We start from the raw sequence: 24,007 nt of genomic DNA on the forward strand, positions 1-24,007 counted from the left end.
AAGATAAAGGTGGGATGGCCTTCAGATTGTATCAGCTTAGCTAGTATTGCTAAGCAACTGTTGCAAGCTCTGAAAATAAAAAAATTTTGAGCCACCACTCCCTGCCCCCCTCCCAAAAAAAAGTTGATTCTGCTCTTTTTAAACCTTGGATGCCATCTTTGTTAGTGTCCTGTGGCTGCTGCAGCAAATTACCACAGACTGCATGGTTTCAAACAATAGAAAGTTATTCTCTGACAGTTCTGGTGGCCAGAGTTCCAAAATCTGGATGTCAGCAGAGCCCCACTCCCTACAGAGGCTCCAGCAGAGTGGGGGCAGCCTGTTATTGGCTGCTCTTAGCTTCCTTGACTTAACAGCCATATGACTTCCACCTCTGCCTCTGTCTTCACATCATCTTCTCTTCTGTTTGTCTACTCTGTGTGTCTCATAGACACTTGTCATTGGATTTATGGCCCACCTGAATAACCTAAAATGCTTTCTTCATCTAAAGATCCTCAACTTAATTACAATGATACTTTTTCTTTTTTTTTAAAGTTAAGGTTTTTATTATTAATTCAGCTTTAGATGTAGTTAAAAATGAGTACAAGTGTATGACACCCTTCAGACAAATTTATGCCAAAGAGTTAAGCAGCCTGAAATGGAGAGCTATTTATTTTTTATAGCTATATCCTACTTTATATTTAATTTATGCAATTCCCCAAAACCAGTTACTTCTTCTTCTTCTTTTTTTTTTTTAGATTTAAGTTCTGGGATACATGTGCAGAATGGGCAGGTTTGTTACATAGGTACACACGTGCCATGGTGGTTTGCTGCACCCATCAACCCCTCATCTACATTAGTTAGGTATTTCTCCTAATGCTATCCCTCCACTCCCCCCCTCCAGCCCCCAACAGGCCCCAGTGAGCGATGTTCCCCTCCCTGTGTACAATGACACATTTTCTAAATCAAGAAATGTTCACAGCTTCTGCAAATTATGAAAATATCATTTGGGCGACCACCATTCAACTCAATCAATACACTACTCTTCCAATTATTATTTTTTTATTTTTCTTAAACATAATAGTGTTAGTTTCTCTTATTTGCTACCAAAATAGCTTATGTAGCTTGGTGTCTCAGGGTTAGTGGCAGCAGTTATAAGTGGCTTGCACTATCTGTAATCTAAGGATGACTTCAGAAGTTCTCCAATCTTAGTGTAATATGAATTACTTTGGAACTTGTTAAAAATGCAAGTTTCTGCTCATTGCCGGAGTTTTTCAACAAATTGGTCCAGGAATCTGCATTTTTAACACTTCCCAGATGTTCCTGGTGATAACAGGGAAATTATGAAAGCTCAGACCCATTAATGTCCCATTCAAATAAAAGCAACAGAAAAAGCAATAAAAAATAATTTGAAAACTTTAATAATGTCATTTATATAGTTATAAAACCATAAAATCTTTTAAATAAGGTACATTCAATTTCTCAGAGCATCTAATATTCAGATAATTTATACTTCATACGTTTTCAACATTAAACAATTGACTAAATAATGCATTTTCTATAAAATGATATTACCGCTTACACAGATAAAATTATAAAAATACTCCACACAGAAAAAAATGGCAGTACCTATTAGAAAAATGCTACAAACTTTCCATTAAAAATATATATTTTCTCTTTCATTTGTCATAATAAACAGAATATAATTTTCTTTCTAAAATTAAGTCATACCATTTCTTTATAGGATGATAATATGTACAAATCTTATATCTGAATGAATATAAATAGCAATACTGTAATAGTGTTACAGATATATTAGTAACTTTTACAGAAAAAAATATGGCTTTCTAATAAAAGCCTCTAGCATAGCTGAAATCTCAAAGCTATTTAAGTTAGACATTCCCATATTTAGTAAGGCACAATGGAGTCTAGTTGTTTTTTTTTTAATTTCCAATTGAATTACTGCAAGCAGTAATAAGGGAAAATATAGTCAGTAGATAACGGACCAGATCTGACAGTTGGATTAACCATTTGGGGTTTATTGAAGGAGATGTTAGTTCTTGCTCCACATCATAGTTTCTTTTAGTACCCTGTGGCAAAATTAGTCATTGGTAATAAGAAAGATATCACTGAACGCCTCAAGTGCCTGAGAAACAGTTTACTCATCCATGGGATCTCGCCAATTGTGAGGAAACAGCTCAATGGTGATTTCCAGTTATAAGCAGCTTATTTTTACTGATTGGACCTGGTTACCTATCATTTCTAAAAATAACTTCTGATACAATTTGTACATTGTGAAGCTGTGAAGGAACCTGATGGTCTTCTTTAGACTCTGAGTGACAGTTTTGGGAAAGTGATACGTCTTCGAGTGCTTTAGTGCGTGCATTAGGCCCTTCAAGGTGTCTTGGTCGCCATTTTTTATTCTCCACAAACTGAGCAGCTTCAGGATCTGGTCACTTGGTTTGCATGCCTTTGTTGTCTTTTCAATGTCTTCTGCTCCCACTTTCTTTCCCGGTAAGCTTTCCATCAAGCTACGAAGCTGCTCGAAGGTGAGGTTAGCATGTCCAATGTGCCGCTGCACGCTGTTTTCACAGAGGTCAATATCTGCATAAAGCAAAGCCCAGATAAGTGTTCACATCATTTATATTCATCCAATGCCATCATAAAACAAGCGTGAGGCAAAAGGTTCTCTCAGAATTTCATAATTATATTTCAATGATAACCTTTTCTTTTGAGAGGGAGTTAAGTGACACCATTTATTTCTAAGAACTGAGATAAATATTTTTTGTTATAATAAGATAATATGCTATATATTTTTGGCATCCAACAAAACTTTCGAAGAAGCCCCTAATTTTGAAAATTAACAGTAGAAAATAAGACACATCACTCTGTTTTCTAAGAAAAAGTTTGAGAAATTAAAACCATAACATTTCAGAAAAAAAGGAAAGTATTCAAGTTAGCTACTTTGTAATACAAAGTTTCATTAGTAGGCGCTAGTTGATAAGTTCATTGCTGTAACTAGCCTTTAAAGAATACACATAGCACCAGAGGACTACCTCCTTGAGGAGGATATCTGAAAACCCAAAGACATGAGGTCAAGGAACTAAAGGAGACACACAGCCTAGAGAATATTTCAGTAATAAGCTAGGGTACAAACCTAAGAGGAAGGAACTAACATTTCTATTAATGACATGAGTCATTTAGTATCTGTGAGCCCTAAGGCAAATCGGTTCATCTTTCTGGGTAAAAATGTCCTCATTTATAAAATAGGGAATTTGGTTGCTTCCAATTCTAACGGTCTCTGATTTTTTCTTTTCTTTTGGCTTCAGGGCTAATTATACGTTCAAAGAATACTTTTGGTTTGCCCAAAACATAATAAAAGTTTACTCTTTGCATAAACAAAAGCGTTCAGCTCTCAAAGACGTTGATCTCCTAAAATCTGTTGCCCCGGTTTCAGATACTTGAAGTTTTTTAGGGTAGTGCAAGACTATACAGTCATTTAACTACTGGTGAGGACCAGAATGAATTTCTCACTGACCCTGTCTGCATTATGGAAACCCTTCTTCCTTTTCCTTCTAGCATGTCCTCCCAATGCTTATTGAAGTCAGAACTCTTTCCATCATGTGTCCTAAAGCTTACAGTCCACACTGGATGAAACTCCTTCAGATTCTTTCCCACTTCTCTCCCTATCTCTCTTTGTTTCTCTCTCACACCATTTCTAAAGGAGAGTCTTTATATAAACTTATAAGATGTGAGAATATTTTGCTGTAACTAGCTTTTTCCTACAAGAGGCTCAAACACTTTTCAGACTTTATCTCATTAATTCTCATAACATATGCCATTAAAATAATTTTAATACAGGCCATATCATGAGGATTAATAAGAGAATATTTGTAAACTACGAAAAGCCTACCTGGGGAGAATTACCAAGTAAATACAACAGAGCTTCTTGGTAGAGATGCAATGTAAGATACAAAGTGGTTATAGAGCTTCTCCTTGGTGGTCTAGAGGGGCTGCTTACAGAAGAATTTAGGGATCTGGAAGCGACTCCCTGAGATACAGTCCTGCCTTCAAATGCATTTCTCTTCTCTTAGAGTGTTCAACATACTTTACAAGGAAACTGGGGAGCAGGGGTGAGAACAAAACCTTGTATAACTGTTTTTGGAATCACATCTACATTATCAGTTAGTGGAAACTTTTTCAGTCCAACAATGATTCCAACAGGGAAACAAGATCCACACAACTAAACAGGCATGCAGTCTTGTTCTTGGCTTATGATAAATAGGTGTCTTTGATTTCTGATTGATCTTTTTATTTTAGATTATCATACCTTGGATGATCTTCTTGACTATATCTTGGTCTTTGTTTTGATGTTTCCATAACTTCAGCAGCTGGAAAGTCTGTTCTTGTGAGCTGTGTTGCCGTTTTATCCTCTCTACACTCTCTGCGTTTACTTTGGTGCCAGGCAAATTGTCTACCAAGACACTAAGCCAGTTAGGCGTAAACTTTGTAGGAACAGCAAACCTGAAGAATGCCTCCTCACACAGGGTAACATCTAAAGAAAGGTTAGAAAACCAAGAAGATTTACTCAACAATTGGATTTCTGAAAGTCTATTCAATATAAACAAAAATAAAAAACCAAAACAATTGAATTTTCCAAGATAAAATATGCTGAAATGCAAAGTTTGAATAAAATCAAGCTTCTGTTGGCTGGTCTTAGTGGCAGAGACCAACTGAGCTTATGTGCCTTCTAATGTTCTTTTTCAGGCATTGTTTTCATGGGAAAGTTTAGTAAATGTCTAATTAGAATGAAATATTGCTGTAAATAAGTAACAGCCAAAAATTCTTATAATGAATATAAATATTAACATTCTGTTAAAGGTTTACCTACTACCCATGGGGAACTTCATGATTAATGTCAAAACAAATAATTATCACTGACTTAAAGGAATTTGAACAGTAATTTGGAATAGTATGTTATTTTTTGCCCACATTTAGACACATAGTTTACCTTTGGAAACGAGGCAAGAGATAGATACAGATATATAAGTAGACATTACATAGGAAAATAAACAAACATAAAACTATGTCATTTACATAGGCATTACAAAGCCCAGAGCATCTGGGTAGAGTAAGTATGTCCCAGAAAATGGGAGTAATGGGGGTTTGTTTTTGGATTCATCAGACATGGCTTTGAATACTAGTTCTGCCGTTCTGCTACCTATATTCATCTGAAGCAACTTTCACAGTGTTTTTGTAAATATTAAAACCTCTGTAGCACAGTGCCACATAGTAAGTGCACAATAAATGAAAAAAAGTAAAATTAAAAATGAATTAAATTAATTAAAGAGAATGTTAAAATTTGATCATTCCTTTTAATACCCCTTACTTCATTTTTTTTTTTAGATAAGAAAACAAAGGCTAAATAACTTGTCTATGATTTCAATTACACAATGAAAAAATGCCAGAACTGGGTTAGAATCTCATATATATATCAATTCACGTTTCTATGCTTCATAAACTTCTTTGTAGTACAAAAAACTGTTTGGGGAGGGTCAAGCTGGTTTATACCATTGCTTGATTAAACACAAAAAAGCAAATCATCTTTAGTGTGATGCGTCTTTGAGTGAAGGTCTGAGATTAGTCTAGTGGTGGGAGTGACAAGGTGAACACACACACTAGCCTGATGAATTGTCATCACTACCGTGGAATGCATTCGAATAACCTGAACTTAATACTAGTGACCTGTACCCAATGAAGAGCTTAACACAACCAGAGTAGCTTGGAAGTTCCATGCAATAAATGCACTAATACCATAGGTAACAAAGCCAAGTACACATTTCTAATTTGTGTGTGTGTGTGTGTGTGATGAAATCTCACTCTGTTGCCTAGACTGGAGTGCAGTGGTACAATCTCAGCTCACTGCAACCTCCGTCTCCTGGGTTCAAGCGATTCTCCTGCCTCAGCCCTGAGTAGCTGCTACTACAGGTGCCTGCTACCATGCCCAGCTAATTTTTGTATTTTTAGTAGAGATGGGGTTTCACCATGTTGGTCAGGCTGGTCTTGAACTCCTGACCTCAAGTGATCTGCCTACCTTGGCCCCCTAAAATGTTGGGATTATAGGAGTGAGCCACCATGCCTGGCCTAATTTGTCATCATGTTTATATCACTTTGCTTCTTAGTTGCCAATTTATACTTTAGCTAATAATGCAGACATTCTTGAAAGTAATAACACATAACTTGAATTCTACAGTTTGGACTCTCCTAATTTCATCTCAGTGGCAAACTTGACACTGCCCTTTGCCTATGGGTAAGATTTGATTTCAGTGTGAAAGGAGAGAAAGTCAAGCTTTGAGGTGTTATTTGTGAGAAGATGACTTTTTGAGAGATTCTGAGTTGTAGCTTTAGCAGTGATGCATCGAGAGTAGCCTTAGCTGGTTATAATTCAAGAAAGGGAAAATGTGAGTTTGACCAAGAATGTGGCCGGAGGCCTTGTGTTCAACTCAGAGAGAGATGATACTACAAAATCGTACACAGACATATTTTGGAATGTAATTACCTATTCCACATTTTTGAGTTGATTCACTGTTTCCGGAACATATATTGTCGTGTGTTGCATTTCCTTTCTGAGTTAGCAGGAGACCAAAGACACTGCAATTTGCGTGTTTTCTACAGGGTGCTTTAGATGACGTCTCATTTGAGAAGAATCCATCTGGACATCTTTTGCAAACTGTATTTCGCTCTGGCGTTCCTACGGAAAATACCAAGAAATTTAGTACCTTCTCCTCAAATCCTTTCCCAGCAGATGCCCTCTTAACACAGTTTTGGAAAGACTTTTCACTTGGTTTTTACTGCTACTATTGTGTTGCACAAAACTCTAGCATTTTCATTTTTCACTTCATTAGACAGAACAAAACTTCCACCATCATCCCCTTTGGCAGTTTCTTCTCCTTGTAATACAAATGCAAGTCAGTTTTCTCATTACCTACAAAACGCTCATGAAATGTGAGAGGAAAGGAAAAAAGGGTAGGGTGTTCATTAGTCCAGCCTCCACTGAGTGGCAGTAAGGCCTTGTTGTCAGCCATATTCTTCGTACAATTATTCCTAGAAAATCAAGATAACTGCTGTGTGTCTGCTGTAATATCATTCTTTGAAATTAGTACCCATTGAATGCTGCATCATTAAATTCCAGTCAGTTCCTACTGAAGTTCTTTCTTTCCTGAATCCTAATTGTAAAGCAGCTCATAAGTATGCTAACCTTGAGAAGTAAAAACTTACAACATTATAATAAACTTTTGAAGGTGGCAATAAAGTTGGCCACTGATTCAAAAGCGTAAGCCTGCAGTTAAGCTACATAGTAAATGGAAGATGATATACTATTTGCTTAAACTGTTTAAAAGAGCAGAGTCGTTAAAACTTCAGGAAGGGTGACTGCAAGGGCATTTTACTTCATGATGGAAAGATATTTGATAAATTTGAAGAAATCATTGGCAGAAAAACTTGAACCAGTCCACAACTAAACACGCTATTAAAAATAAATACCTTCAAACACTTGACTGTATTACGCATGGCTAGATCGTACATTCCAGTGTATCTGAATATGAAAATATCTCCATCTAGTGTAAGCTAGTTGAACAGATTTAGACTTCAATATCCAAATGTAGATTTTACAGGCCAATTCTGGCTTATGCAAGATAACAAATATGAAAGAGAAAAAGCTACAGAAAGTTATTAAACTTCACTTATAAATCTCAACCTCCTACCTCATTGTATCTTTTACCAAAACCAGAAAATAAAAAAAGGGGCAAAATGAATTGGTTCTAGTTTCATTTCCTGTCTCTTTCCTTTCTACATGATTCATTGACCTGTAAAAATGACAAAGGGCTGGCAGAAAAAAAGAACAGGAGGGGAAAACACAGCCTAAAACCTTCACATATTAAATGTTATTTCCAGCGTTGCACTGACATTATCTCAGGAACCACCTTACAAAGCAAAGATGGTTTTTTGTTTGTTTGTTTTTAGTACTTTCCTACTACATCCTACTCCTTAAATGGGCTCCAACTCTACACCAAATTCTACAATATCATAAGCAGAGGTATTTGGGCAGGGATTCCATGGCATTCTTTTCATTGCTAATTTACTGGAAATAAGTGACTTGGACACCTGGACCAAGGTCTCCCTTTGTTGACTGCCATATATTCGGCATGAAGAATAATCTTTTTTTTGGGGGGGAAGGTGGGGGCGGCGGTGGGGACGGAGTCTTATCTCTGTCACCCAGGCTGGAGTGCAGTAGTGGGATCTCAGCTCACCACAACCTCCACCTCCAGGGTTCAAGTGATTCTCCTGTCTCAGCCTCCTGAGTACCTAGGGTTACAGGCATGCACCACCACGCCCTGCTAATTTTTGTATTTTTAGTAGAGGCAGGGTTTCATCATGTTGGCCAGGCTGGTCTTGAACTCCTGACCTCAGGTGATCCGCCCGCCTTGACCTCTCAAACTCTTGAGATTACAGATGTGAGCCACCGTGCCGGGCCTAAGAAAATTGTCATTCTTCAGATACATATCTGTGGCTTGGGTCTTCTCATGCATCCTAATGAGAAGTTCATATGTGTCAGATATTTCTTTTAGGTAAGTTAGCTTTTAAAGTTATTTAACAAAAAGAATCTAAGAATGACAGACTAATGTTTCATAATATATTCAGAAGCTTTATCTAATGACCTTCCTGAACATGACTTCCCTCCTTATAACTGATGGTACTTTTTATGAAAAAGATCTATCCATCTAAGTAATGATTTTACCTTATTACTATCAGTGGAAATATAAAAATTATAACCTGCCAGGCAAAATGTGAAATTATAATGATGGAGAAATTTGGCTTTACAGTTGAGAATTCACCATGCTTACTATAAGTAATTCCACAGCAATTAACAGAATGAAGTAAATAAAATTTGGAGAGGAGACAATCTGATTTCAAAACAGCAACAGCAACAACAAAACGGTTATTAAATACTTTTTAGAGTAACACCACATAGTCTTTCCTTCTCTTTGGGCTGGAAACCTCTTATTTCCCAAGAGGAACCACTGTGTGGGTTTTTAGGGAGGGAGAGGTAAATAAATCCCACTGTGCTGCCAGTGTACACAGAGTAAAATGTGTACTTTTGTTCTGAGTCTTCTGGCTGCCTGCTTGCTTCATTCTACAAACAGATTTTCATACTTATTTAAGAAAGATCCTTGTGATTTCCATTAGTTTTCAAAATTTTCTAGTTTCCAAGCTGCATAGCCCACATTTAATTTTTCTACATATACAACTTACTGAATGCATTACATGGATTTGCTTTTATCTGATGGGATTCCACACCCCACACCCTGACACACACACAATTTAGCTTAGCTTTTGAGTCTCAAAGTACCATCCAATAGAAAGTAGGAAATATCACCAATTCCTCCCTCAAATACTCATACTAACAGGAATTTTAAGGGACTCTGATGCAATCTGCATCTTCTGTGATTAATTTTATAAGATTCACTATTTGAGAAACAGAATAGATTTTGATTTTTGAATGTTTCATTTGTATGCCTTTAAACCTAAATTATTGGTCATCTAATAATTTAGACTTTGTATATCACAAGTTTTGAGAATTAAAATAGTTACAGATACTTAGCATTGATGACCCTGTTCTCAACCAGGAGCGATTTTGCCACCTGACGACATTTGACAATGTCTGAAGACATTTTTGGTTGTCAGATGGGGGAAGGACAGCTATTGGTATCTAGTGGCTAGAGTCCAGGGAGCTGCTAAAATTCTACAATGCATAGGACAGCTGCCCAGAAAAAGGAGTCCAGCCCAGGAATCCAGATATTTCTTAAAATATCAGTAGGGCTGAAGTTGAGAAACACTGCTTCAAACTGAGTCATCAGAATCTATACTGATTACTTCTTCCACCTAAGTAAGTGGATACTCTTAATTTTCTCAAGCTATGAACAGTTATAGACTGCACTGAAGCTTCACAAATGTGGCAGAAAAAAATGTGGGTTACTGGTTTAAAAGATTCAATACACATGAGCCCTAACCTATGCTGTTCAAAATGCAAAAGAGAAAGCACTTTGTTTATAGGCAAGTGCTTGCTCTTGGCTTGACAATCTGTTTTGTCTAAGATAAAGAATAAGCTCATTGAAGAGATGCTGCTATAGTCTTTACCCTCCCAGACACTCAGCTCCCATGCTGAAGGAAGAACTAGCCTTGTTTTTAATAATGAAATGCAATTCCCCTCATCATTCTCATTTTTTACATAATTAATTATAACTGCTTATTGTTAGCACTCCGGAGTCTCATTAATATCAGCATAATTACTCTCTTGGCATAAATTAACATTTCTGATGTTTGTCAAAAAGCACTGCAGTTTGAAGGTGTCCATGCTGAAGTGAAATATAGATGTATAGATCAACAATCAACAGTGCAACTTGAGTTTGTTTCTTAAAAAAAAAAACCCATCATGTATCTCATGAGAGAATAATTTGCTGCATTTGAGATTTGTCACTAAATTGTCCTATAGTGGCAAAGTATTCCTCTGAGCAATGGTCCTTTGGAAGCACTCCAGACACATAGTACCTACCTGGCAGGTTTCATTACCTTTGCAATTTGCTATCCTATAATGTCCTCAGAACAAAAGTGTTCTCCTAAACTGTCACAATTATCTGACTTTGCATGATCCTAATTAATTTTGCTGTACATTGACACGTACCAGCTTGCACCACTCCAAATCCAGGAGGGCAGCTCCTATGTTTCAAGCAGAACTCTATCTCAAGGTAGCGCCCTTCCTTGCATTCGCACACGCGGTTGTGGGTGCGATTGCACTCCTGCTTGACGTACTGCAGCTCCTTGCACACGGGGCTGCAGTACAGACACTCGTCACTGGTGTGCCAGTTGTCTGTGTAGTAGTGGTCAGGGCAAGGGGCACACACGGTCTTCCACTTCGCTGTACAGTGTTGTTTTAGGTAGGTACCAGGAGGACATTTGTCACACAACAGCTGATGAGAGGTTTCTTCGTCATAATGAAGGTACTTTGGAGGAAACGTTTCCTGGGTGGTCCACTTAATGGAGATGTCCAGAAACTAGAAGGAGAAAGGAACACAGTGGCATCTTAGCATGAAAATAGGGTTGTTCTTATGTGCAACAGTATCATTTGACTCAAAGTCCTGTATTACCTTAAGCCTAATCAGATTTGCCACAAAGTAAGCTTAGAAGCCATAATTTTTGCCTCCAGGAGCTTAATTCAAAGACCAGGAATGCAGATAGCAGTGAACATGTTAAGTAAAATCCAGGCTCAAAGACGACTGGAGTAGAAAGCCCATCAAAATAGAACTATAACACTTAGATGCACTGCTGAATTACCATGTGACCTGAAAGACACTTTGTCATCTTGGGTTGCAGGATTATCTCTACGTGAGTGAGTTGGATTAACTGGTAGTTCTCAGAACTGCTACACAAATCACCTGTTAAAAATGTAGATTCTTGGGATTCATATCCTTAAGTATTCTTATTCCACTGATGTGGGGATGTGTGATTGGGCCTGGGGATTTAAAACACCTGCAGTGCTTCTGACGCCTGGGGTGCATACTAAATAATTATCTCTTCATTTATTCATTTGACAAATAATTAACTGAGCCCTTAGTATGTGCCAGACTTTGTTCTGGGCACTTGGGATACAACTCTGAACAAAATAGGCAAGAAATTCTGCCCTAATGGAGTTAATCCAATTAGAGGAGTAAAAATAATACATTATAATAAACTACGAAAGTATTGTTTTAAAAAAGAGAGAGCAGGTAAAGAAGCCTGGAAACATGGAGGGGAAAATAGGGAGATTAACATTTCTAAGCAGGGTGCTCATATTGGGGACTAAAGGATACCTCTTTCAGTTTTCCTATTCTAAGACTTTTTGATTCCAAGAAAATACTGAAGAGTTGGTGATATGTGAAGGTATATGATTACAACAATCATTCCTATCACTCATTCACACAACAGATATAGGCTGAATGCCTACTAGGTGTCAAGCACCAGGAATATGCCAGTGAGTCAGACATGTCCCCTGTTGCCATAAGCTTGCAGTTCACCGAAAAGATTCCTCAAATGTAAGGTTGATATTTTCTCTAAACATCATATTGACCAGCAGTCTTGACTCCCATGGGTGGATGACATCTAAAAACAATATTAAGTAAATTAAACGACCACATCTCTTCAGGTGTACTGGGATAAATTTCAGGGAGCAGGCAGGGATCAGAAGTTTCCATACATAACGGCAGGAAGAGGCCTGTGCAGTAGGGGAAAGAGGATTTCATGGGCAAGGGTGCCACTTGGAAGGAGAGTTTCAACTGGGTATTCTATCTTGTATTTTAGATCCCCAAAGGTCTTCTAGGGAGCACTGAAGTAGTTCTTCACACTAATTACAGGAATCACACGCTCAGAAGAAACTGTGTTATTTGTGTGTAGGGGGTGGTTTGTTTGTCTTTGGTACAGGGATCAACACTGACTATTTTCAGGCTTTGGGGAGGTGGTAAACCAAACAATAATTTTTTCCAAACTCTCTTTGCAGAATTCAGGAAATCTCACAGGAACCCCCTGACCTGGAAAAGGCATGCCAAGCTAGGGAAACAGCACACCCTTTTGAATTAGGGGTGGCAAAGATAAAGAATGGCCTTTTTCATAAGCATTTGAACATTTTAACTGAAGTAACTTCATTCACTTCTTAGAGGAACATGACAAGTGTTTGGGCTGATTTGACCTAATATGAGTTGATAAACCAGAAGAGAAGAATGAAACATCTCATCCAGTCATTGACCTCTTCACAGAGACAATTTTCAAAGAGAGGGAGTGCTATAATGTAAGTAACTCCCAACCAACAATAAGCAAAATTCACTGCAAGCTCAGAGCTGCTTCAGTGGTCTTTTCAGGACATTCCCTTGACCTGAGAGTTTCTAGTGAAAGCATCTTCATGAATTTTCCTGGGGCTTTTAATTGTCTCAGGTGGAGTGGGTTGACACTAGATTACAGAAATGGGCCAGTAGTGAGTGGCAGCTCTGGTTTGTTCTGAATCTTTCAGAAATAGATGGAACCTATTTCTTCATTCAACACACACTCATTGAGCATCCACTGTGTACCAGGCATCATGGAGGGAACTTAGCATGTGGCATACATAAAACGTAAATGGTCCTTGCCTTCAAGTTCATACTTGAGTGAGCACGCAGATAAGTGAAGAAATAATTACAGCAAATAATTACAAATAATGATCAAAGTAATGCAAGAAAGCAAGATGACATGTCTGACTTTGTTGCTAGTTTGTCATTTGAATATATAATGGAACATCTTTCAAGGCTCCTATAATTAATTCTCCTATAATATATATAGGAGAATTATATATGATACATAATTCAGGGCTCCTATAGTATAATCAATTCCAATATTATAAAATGAGGATTTCCTGATTCAACTTGCAAAAACATGTGAAAGTAATGAGAAATACTATTTTCTCTTGCTGTTCACATTCAGTTTCCTGGAAAGCCACTTTTGAGAGTTGTGTTTGCTTTCAAGAGGCCTGGCTTAGAGATCCAGAGGGATTCCTTTATCTTGAGTGCCACTGCTAAGTGAGTCACATCCTGGTAGGTAGGAGTCCTGAAGTTTTCCCCAGCAGAACTTCCCACTGGTCTCCCTTTCCCATTTCAGCATGGTTCAGGTGTGCCCATTTGTTCATCAACACGGACTCTTCTCCCTTGCCAAAAAATGATGAGAACAGGATGGGAAAACTCCACAGATGGTGCCTGTGATCTTCATTAGAAGAAGCCGTATAAATACGGATACGACCAAGAACGCTGATGCAATTTATATTTTTCTAGGTATTTGGACATGATATTGTTGGTTTCCCAAAACCATGCTTCAGAAATTTGTTGCTCTTTCTTAAAGATACAGGTAGGTTGAGGTGAAAGCAACCCACAGAGAAAATGAAGAAATAAGGTCAACTTAAGAATTAGAGAATATGTTAATGAAGGTAATTTCTCCAAGGCTATCATGTGGAATAATCATATATATTTTTAAAACTGAGAAAGCCTTGAGAAATTACAAACTTGTTTTCAGCAAGTTCAATTGGGCCTCTGTTTTAGTTGAAGATTTTTCCACTTTGGTAAAAAGACAGGCTCTGTGTGGCCAAAATTGGATGTTTAGGTCTCAATCTTTGGTTAGCCCCAATTCCCACACAGAATTTCTGGACTCAGTTACTGGACAGAGGATGAGCAAGATTAATAGAGCTCTTCATCTCAGTCCTTTCTCTCGGTTTCTTCTGCTTATTTCCTGGAAAAGCAATGAAAAAGATGCCACAGGACAGATCACCTTAACATTGGATACAGTTCCTTTGCCACTTGATAATATTTAAAACCTAATAAAACCTTAAAAATTCATTTCTGTGTAAAATGCAGACCCTTGATGAGCATCTGCCCAAGCTGGGACACATACATAGGTGTGTCTGCGGAAGCATGAGGTGCTGTCTGTAGAAGAAGGTACTCCGAGATCGCGCCACTGCACTCCAGCCTGGCGACAGAGCGAGACTCTGTCTCAAAACAAAAACAAAACAAAACAAAAGCCTACTCTATTTTTTGTTTTATGCTTGACTTTTAAAAAAGAATTAAATGATTTTTTTTTTTGGTGTTCTTTCTTTCGTTGTCCTCCCATTCCCCGGCTACCCATCATTTGGTATAGACCACTTATGCTTTAAGAGAATCTGAAAGTCTTCTAATCTAGTGCTTCTCATCAGTCCAGAATTTCTTCCTGAAGCCTCCATTCCTTTTTTTGAAAGGACAGTTAAGGTTTCATCTCAGCTAGCTTTGTCCCTCTCCTTGCCTTCAATTTTTAATATTGAGCAATGTTAAAGAATTTTGCATTTTAAGTGTAAGCATCTTTTCTCACATATCAAATGCTAGCAGACAATGGTAGAGGGTGAAGATGGTGGGTGAGTTGAATTCGCTGTTCTCTAATGCCTTTTCTAGCTCTATCATTGTATTATCCTTTGGTTTCATAGTTTAATTACCCAGTGAACTTGGAAAAAAAGTCTTGCTCTAATCCCCTTCATACTTCTTGTTCCACCTTGTTTTATTTGTGAAACCCCTCTTTATAGCAGAACTCTTTACCAACCTCCCCTCTTCAGATTCACCCATGCCTTCCATTCCCTCTGTAAAATCAGCTGATGTCCCAGCTTGTCAGTTATGTTTTTCCTCTAGCAAGCCAGCTCATGTTTGATCCTACCAGTGGAGCTGCATGCTTAACAAAAGTCAGTTCTGAATCTGTTTACGCTAGTTGTAACTATCGTTAGGAAATTCAATTATTATGTGAACCAACAAACATGAGTGTGAAAAAAAATTATTTTTCTATGAAAAGTAAATGGAATGCTTTGGAATGACTTGAAAAAAAATGAAGCCTTTCCCTTACCCTCAAAATAAAACACAGAAAAAACAACCTACTGCAGAATTTGGAATAGGTGAGATAACTGTTAAAACAGGGAAAACATCTAGAAGGATCATTTAATCAATTAGTTTCATAAATATCTTTAAGTTCCAAAGCTGAATGGATGGGTAATACTTACAGAAAAGGGTTTTGTAAGAAAGGCAGCATGAGACTTAGCAAACACTGTCTCTAAGAAGGGGTTTGGTTGTATCTCAAAATAGAGAGGAATGAATGTTTACTTAAATGTTTTAAGTCAAAATAAAATATTTAAGATATAAGTATATAATTTTTATTAAATGCTGTAACTGATTTTGCAATTAATCATTCAGCGTTGGTCACAAATATACAAATTTCTAATAATTCCCCATATTTAAGAAGTAGAAAAGTATCATAATGGTATATGCAAGAAGAAAAAAAGGAGTATTTTGAACATGGAATTTTATTTCATCTATTTCAATTTTATTTTTATTGAGATGGGGTCTCGCTATGTTGCCCAGGCTGGTCTTGAACTCTGGGCTCAAGTGATCTGCCTGCTTCAGCCTTCCAAAGTGCTGGGATTACAGGTGTGAGCCACCACACCTGACCTGTTTTGTCTATTTCATTCAAGCATACATGTATTAAAGCAACTCTGTGCCAGACAGTGGAAGAATAAACAATATATATAACATTTTGGTTTATACTTACTTAGAATGTTTAATCATTGTTATCATTATGTCTCCACCAACTATAAAAATGAGTCAGGGTAATTAACTTGTTTCACATCATAGTAATTAGCGCAGGCAGAATTCAAACTTAGAGCATGCGCCATATAAAATGAATTTTTTGGTCAAATCCTTTAACATTTACCAAATGCTTTCCCTTACCTATTCCCTTCATGCATAGTCCAAAAGTAAGCCCTAAAGTCCTTAGCTTTCATTCAGTCTTAAGGGCATAGAGTTAGAAGATCACCAATGTTAGGAGATCAATCACAGCCTTCCTGAAGTCCAGATAAACTGACCTTGACTTTTCTTTGTGCTAAGACTAGCTCTTGTCCAAAGATACTGAGTTGAAAATTTATCAGATCACAATTGATTTGACTAGAGAATTCTACTGGTGTATGCATCTTCCTAAAAAAAACAAAAGAATACACTTGGTCCAGCAAGTTTATTTTTGCATTATGCAATGCAGCCAATCCCATACTACTGGGCCTGCTTTCTGTATGCAGAACCATGAGTGACACAGTGGGTTTCCATTTATGGAAATTCATTAAAAGAAGCCCACACAAAGTCTGAAATAACCACTTGGTTTGGGAGTTCCTTTTGTGATCCCTCGTCATGATCTTTGCCACAAAGAACTATTTGAGGACTACCCAGAGTTAGCTAAACTTCTGGTCAGTTTGAAAACCATGTCAGTTTACAGTTTGTCTTAGCCAAGAAAGGAAACATCCAGGATATATACTATGGTGAATTACTAAAGATCTCTTGTAGTATAAGTTATGAAAGTTATCAAAAACTGTCTTCCTGTGAAGGTCAGTTTATTTGATTTTTTATAGTCTTATATTATACCTCCTCTCCCCTATTCCTCCATTCCTTAAATAATTCATTTATTCATTCAACAATCACTTACTGAAACAATTGCTATGTTCTGAGAATATGACTAAGTGGAGTTGAATAAGTTAATGTAAGCATGCATCCAAAAACCCATTCTGATGTAAAATACTCACAAATCACTGCAAAACAATTGGAGGCATAAAAGGGGAGAAAGAGCAAGAAAAGACTCAACAGAGAAACAGGTTGGAAATTGTGAGGGACACTGGTAATGGAAAAGGAGAGGAAGGAATAGGTATGATATGTTGGCTGGTTGCATTGGGAGGGGGTGGTGCTAAGAAGCAATCGAAGAGCACATCCATGAACTCTAGCCAGTAGGTATGTGGTGTTGCCATTAATTACTGACAGCAGGAAGAGCCAATAATTATGAAGAAAGAGAATTAATTTGGTTTGGAACATTTATCTGCCTTCTATATGAGACTCAAGTGATGATGTCTGGTAGACAATTAAAAGTATGTGTTGGGAACTCAGGACAGAAAAGCAGCTGAAGACACAGCTTTCATGGTTATGAGCACATAAATTGCTCTAGAAGCAAAGAGACTGGAGTGACATTACCCAAAGAAATTGTGTACAAGCCAAAAAGGACAAAAGTGTTAATCCTTGAGACTTATAAATATTTGGTGAGGTAGGATGAAAAAGCAAAGGATTAAAAAAAAAAGATAGCACAGATAATTCTAAAAAGGGTGCTAAGTGCCTATACGCTATGGAATACTATGCAGCCATAAAAAAGGATAAGATCATGTCCTTTGCAGGGACATGGATGAAGCTGGAAACCATCATTCTCAGCAAACTATCACAAGGACAGAAAACCAAACACCACATGTTCTCACTGATAGGTGAGAATTGAACAATGAGATCACTTGGACACAGGGCAGGGAACATCACACACCAGGGCCTGTCATGGGGTTGGGGGAGCGGGGACGGATAGCATTAGGAGAAATACTTAATGTAAATGATGAGTTGATGGGTACAGTAAACCAACATGGCACATGTATACCTATGTATCAAACCTGCACGTTGTGCACATGCACCCTAGAATTTAAAGTATTAAAGAAAAGGGTGTTAAATGGGTAAGATCTGAAAAGTGTACAGCTTGGCAATTTGGTCAATAAATTAAAAAAACACTTTCAGCTTGGAAACCTGCATTTAGAATATGCATACCACAATTCCAAATTGAGCTCCACCACTACTTAGTAACCATGATCTCACCTCTACAATGAGAATAAGCCTTATTTTTACCTACCTCACTGCAACTGTTATATTTCAAATCAACGAAGGGACACAAACATGGTAAGAAATAAGGGTCAGACTATCATGAGACATTATTACACAAACTAATTATACAGGAGGTAGGAAGTGGAAGACATTTCAAATCAGACTCATTTCTGGAGACATTTTGAAGGTTCTTGTTCTGTATGAAGTAATACACCTAAATTGTGCCATAAGTTCATTATCTACCCTGTTCTTGTCTCCAGAAAAAAAGCACATTGGACTTGTTGATAAAATTAGCTTCAGTATCTTCCCAATTGGCATCATTTTCTTGGTGTAGAACAAATGATTCAAGGCAGTTCCATGACTTTGTTTAGAAAGCTCAGCTAGAAAATAATCTGTCTCCATATTTCTTAAATGCTTAGCATGGTGTCTTACACATGGCAAGTATTCAATATATCTAACTTTTTTCAAATCATTAGACATATTATCTACTGTGTATCATTAGGAACATTGGAATTATACAGATGCAAATAAATATACATCATGTAAAGGATACATTTGCAAGGACAAGCACAAAGCCTGCAGTTTTCTCATCTGTAAAATGATAGTGATGACAGAATTTGCCTAAAGGAAGAGATTTTTTAAAGCATCTTTCATCTCACATGGTGTTTTGTATGCACTGTTCCATTTGTTCTTAACTTCCATTTTAAAGGTGAATGTGTGAAAACAGTAGACAATTCATGGGAGAGGTTTATCTACTGCTGCCAGTTCCCCACCTGAGAGTCTACCACTGCTTAATAATTTTCACAATAGCCAGTTGTTTGGCCTAGGATTATGTCTCTAGGTAAGGCAGGAAGGGCAAATAAATTAAATCTGTTCATCTACACAGACCTGATTTGCTTCCAGCTGCTTTCCTAGGTGAACAGGGGAAAAGAAGCACAAACAATTATGATTTATTAGATGAGTCACTGGGCCAAATTCCACACAATTTTGCTTCCTTTGAGGCTGAAGAATTGTCTTCAGGTAAAATTTAACTTTCAGTGTAATTTTTGTTCCCTTCAGAAGTTTCCTTTAGTTGTCTGAAGGCTTTTGAATTAATTAGCAATACCTTGTTTGTGTTTGGAATCAATCATAAATGTTAGGTTGAATTTGCTTATGATGTTTTTTGCTTCTTCAGGGGAATTTTATAGACAATTAATATTTGACAGATTAACAAATGAAGGCAAAAAGAAAACACAAAAACAAAAAAACAACAAGAAAATCTCTGAGAAAAGAGAACTTGTAATGCAGGGATATGTTTAAAATTTTCTGAAGAAGATATATGGAAATCGCACATATTTTGGCTCACAGATCTTAATATTTCTTCCTTTGGGCTTCTGTTAATCATCAGATTTGAGAATTAGCATCAAGTTTGAAAGCCAATTCAACAGCAGGGATGGCCGAATTTTTCATTGTAATTATCTCATTCAGACCCACCTGATAAGCACAAGGGTAGCACCACTGCCTCAGAGTCTTCCAGCTACAATCCCTGGCATTCTGGCCCAGAACTGGAAAGATGTTTTTGAACATCAATTTTTAAATTATACTTTAAGTTCTAGGGTACGTGTGCACAACATGCAGGTTTGTTGCATATGTGCACAACGTGCAGGTTTGTTACATATGTATACATGTGCCATGTTGGTATGCTGCACCCATTAACTTGTCATTTACATTAGGTATATCTCCTAATGCTATCCCTTCCCCCTCCCCCAACCCCATGACAGGCCCTGGTGTGTGATGTTCCTCACCCCGTGTCCAAGTCTGAACATCAATATTTAAATTCCATTTTATTTCTACAGTTGCTTTTCTTTGAAGATAATGCATTGCTCACATTACCTTATGAATCCTTTTGGTTATTAAATGACCTGTATTGAAGCCCAATCAATATATGACAATGGACAGCTAGCGAAAGTTAGATACGAAAAGCCATGTGGTGATGAAATGGAATAGAAACTAGAAGAAATGGACTAAAACAGAATTCAAGCTAAACCTGTAGATATTGACTGCATGTCTATGATGTGTGAAACATCATATTGGAAGCCCTGGGTGATATGGCAAATAATAATAGCTTAGTATACTATATTATTATATATTGGGCTCTATACTCAGTCCTTTCTTCATATGCTATTATCATTCCATCCCCTGCAACCATCTCTAATGAGATATGATTATCCCCATTTTACATATAAAGAAACCGAATCTCAAAAAAGTTGAGTGACTTTTCAAAGGTGTCAGAGCTAGCACACATTCAAGCTGGGATTTAAATTCTATCCTGTCTGAACCTAAGCCTTTAACAACTGACTTTTCCCTTCTGGGAGCTTGCAGTTATGAAGAAGATAGACATATAAATGGTCAACTACAACACAAAATTCCATATGATTTACTATCTATCTATCCATCTACCTACCTACCTACCTATTTGACCATCCATCTGTCCACCCACCCATCTATTCATCCATCCATCCATCCACCTATCTACTCATACTGGTGAATAAATGCTTCTCCCTTCCTCTCTTGTCCTAAAATACAGTACTTTACACAACCTCTCTGGAAGTTAGTCCTATGAGATTGAGGAATCAGTTGTAATTTATACTAAGCAGTAGCTTCTCAGTGATTTGCTCCCTTGAATTTGTTCTCCTTCCTTTTCTATGTTACGCATCATACACTTATTCCTGCATCCCCAGGATTGCACTTTCTAAAAGGTACTAAAACAGAAAGTTTTTTGTTTTATGTTCTGTTACCTAGGGAATCTGGGCTCATGTCCACTAAGGCAAGAGCATTTAATTGCTAAAGAAAAGAATTATGGTAAACACCTGAAGCTGAAGGAGGAGCTGAAAAAAGGATAAGAAGTATACTAAAATCACTTCACCCAAGGATTTGACCCTCATGAGCCCCATCCTGGGCACTCTTAACCCCTGTGGAAAACTCTGGGTTCAGGGTATCTACAGAGGGTTTCCTCTGATTAATGGGTATTTTTTACTGGACTCAGCTAATATATATATACTAGTACAGAGCAGAAAAATTTCTCAGCTGGGTAACATTAGGGAAAGTTACCTATCTTCTCTGAACCTCAATTTCCTTATCTCTGAGATAGAGATACTAATCTCTGCATCATAGGCTTTTTGTGAAAATTAAGTGAAATATGGTATGTAAGGTCCAAATACAGTACCTATTCTAAAAATGATTAGCATCTTTCTATTTTATGGCTTCCTCCTTTTGTCTTGGCTTAAATGGGTAAAAGTTGTAGATAACTGAACTTCTACAAAGGAAGGGTCAGCTGGAAGCAATGAAAAGCATGATCCCTGTTTGGTTACTGTCACATAATAGGGTGTTTGATTTGGAGTCTACTGGTGCCTGTTGACCTTCCCACTCTGCAGCCCAGCTAACCCTTTATGTAATCTAAATTTTGAATTTTCAAAGTTTCAGCAGCAGAAGACAGAAGAGATCCTTCTTCATGAATCCTTCTAACAATAGCTTTGATGAAGAAGGAGTTGAAGAATCTAAAATCACAGATTTAGTCTTTTGGGGTTTGTAAATGTTCTTTGCAGTTGCTTACCCTTAATGATCAGATATAACTGGGATTTGGCTACTGAATAAGTCAAGGCTGGTTGGGTCTTATGTCATGCCAATAAACAACTTCAACCATCTCACTGGCTTAAAAACAGCAAAGGTTTATTTCTCAGACATAGTAAAGGATCCCTAGTTGGTCTGCAGAAGACTCTTACCATTGTCCTCTGTCCAGGACCTAGGATGATATAGCAACCAATACCTGAAATATTGCTGATTTGCTGTCAAGGAGGAAAAGGGAAAAAACAAACAACTTTGGGAGGGCTGTATACATCGACTATTAAGTGCTCTAATTTGTAAGTGACTTACATCATTTTAACTCATGAGTTACTGGCCAGAACTATTCACATTCTCCCCAACCCCATCCTCACCAGGAGGCTAGGATACACAATCCCACCAAGCTTCTGGTAGGCAGAAGAACTGGGAACAACTGGCAAAGAGCACAAACAAGTACATCATCCTCATAAACATTGCTCATGCTTTCTATTGGCATTTATTTTAGCACAATCTAGTTTTTTTTTTTTTTTTTTTTTTTTTTTTTTACATTTTTTACTGGATATTAAAATAAGAGACAGGAAACAGAGCGTGGGTGCAGAAGTCTATGTCTATCAGCCTGGTGTATTATTCAAGTGTAGTTGTTAATGGTCATGCCAACCTACCCATTATCATGCTTATTCTGCCTGAAGGTTTGACATTTATTCCAAATAATGGTGTGCAGTTGTCAAGTACTTCCTTGTGAATACAAATTCAAAGAAAATTCCACTCAATGCATCTAAGGAGACTGCAAGTGACCATAATTATATCTCTTCAGTAAGTCCTGAGGGGATGTCTTGAACCTGGCTTTTAACTAAATGGGATATGAAAAATACGCACATTCATAACTTCTATGCATATTGGCTAAAGACAAGAAGAATGTGTCTCAGAATGAGAAGATCTTTTTTGGCTTAAAAGAATAACTTTTGACTCTAACATATATAAGTCATACTACCTACTACCTAAAGGTAGGTAACATTTCAAAAGCTGCTTCATCTTGTTGTCTCACTGATTTAAATAGAATTTCTTATACATGAACCAATGGGGCAGAATAAACTTTGACAAAGGCAACAAAATAGAATATTTTAAAACATTCCTATGATGTTTTCTATAGACAAGTCTGTTTGATATTTGCATGTTTTGAGCAGGAAATAATGCACAATTTGTGTGTGTGTGTGTGTGTGTGTGTTTAATTCAGATGGCAAAATCTTTAAACTACATCAGACCTTCCACATATGACCTATTCTAACCTCTATTTTAGAGATGCTGAAAGTAAGACCCACAGCAGTGGTGTCACCCATTGGAGCTCAGAGACTAAATAGAACTGAGAACTTTGGAACCTGGCTTTTAACTAAATGAAATATGAAAAATACACACATTCATAACTTCTATGCATGTTGGCTAAAGACAAGAAGAATGTGTCTCAGAATGAGAAACTCTTGCCTCTCACCACTGCCATTGCAAAAGTATTGTCACCTGACCCACAACTGAATTGTTAAATTACATTTTTTGGTGATGGTGGTGGTGGTGAAATTGATGCAAATTGATGGTCAGGAGAATTTTTTAAGGAATAGAGTGCTGATATTCATATTTCTAAGAATAAAAGAAATCATTTTTTTGGAACAAGAAAGTAGTATTACATGGCAAGAGAACTGAGGTTTCTGGATCAAAGACCGGAGAAGAAAATTGGATTTACTAAAGGCAGCCACAAAGCTTAGATGAGTCACTGTCTTGTCTTGAATCTAAATTCATCTTGACACCTATTTTCCTATTTTATTAGTGATTATTGAAGAGGCTGTTATAGAAAAGGTCCAGTCTGAATTGGAGTACAAATCTTAAAGCTATTCATTTTATTTTTAAAGAAGATGGCTTCAAGGAAATTAAATATTTTAATAGGTATTAAGACTATAAATCTAGAGAGGTGAATTTTTTTAAAAAATCACAACAATAAAGAGGTAAATCAAAGCCATTATCAGCACATTACTTTTTTTGGAAGGGCTTTAGGAATTACATTTCATTTCCTCTTGCATCCTCTATCCATTTATGGTGTGGCTGATTCAGGTGCCTCTGAGAAATTGGGGTGAAAAAAAACTACTCAAGCACCTAGGAAA

The 24,007-nt window shown here is 37.2% G+C and overlaps 1 protein-coding gene across 1 annotated transcript in view; it reads right to left on the reverse strand.

Annotated features, from left to right (window-relative positions):
- Window positions 1–1,381: 1,381 nt before the first annotated feature.
- Window positions 1,382–24,007, reverse strand: part of TNFRSF11B (TNF receptor superfamily member 11b) — a 28,883-nt gene continuing 6,257 nt past the window's right edge. Inside the window, exons 2-5 of the mRNA XM_054497440.2 lie at window positions 10,718–11,087; window positions 6,536–6,727; window positions 4,307–4,531; window positions 1,382–2,580 (exon numbers count right to left, since the gene is read on the reverse strand). Coding sequence (XP_054353415.2) covers window positions 2,192–2,580; window positions 4,307–4,531; window positions 6,536–6,727; window positions 10,718–11,087 — 1,176 coding nt within the window. The 3' untranslated portion in view covers window positions 1,382–2,191. The remainder of the gene's footprint in view (window positions 2,581–4,306; window positions 4,532–6,535; window positions 6,728–10,717; window positions 11,088–24,007) is intronic.

The sequence above is a fragment of the Pongo pygmaeus genome, chromosome 7, assembly GCF_028885625.2.
Source record: "Pongo pygmaeus isolate AG05252 chromosome 7, NHGRI_mPonPyg2-v2.0_pri, whole genome shotgun sequence".
Classification (NCBI taxonomy): domain Eukaryota; kingdom Metazoa; phylum Chordata; class Mammalia; order Primates; family Hominidae; genus Pongo; species Pongo pygmaeus.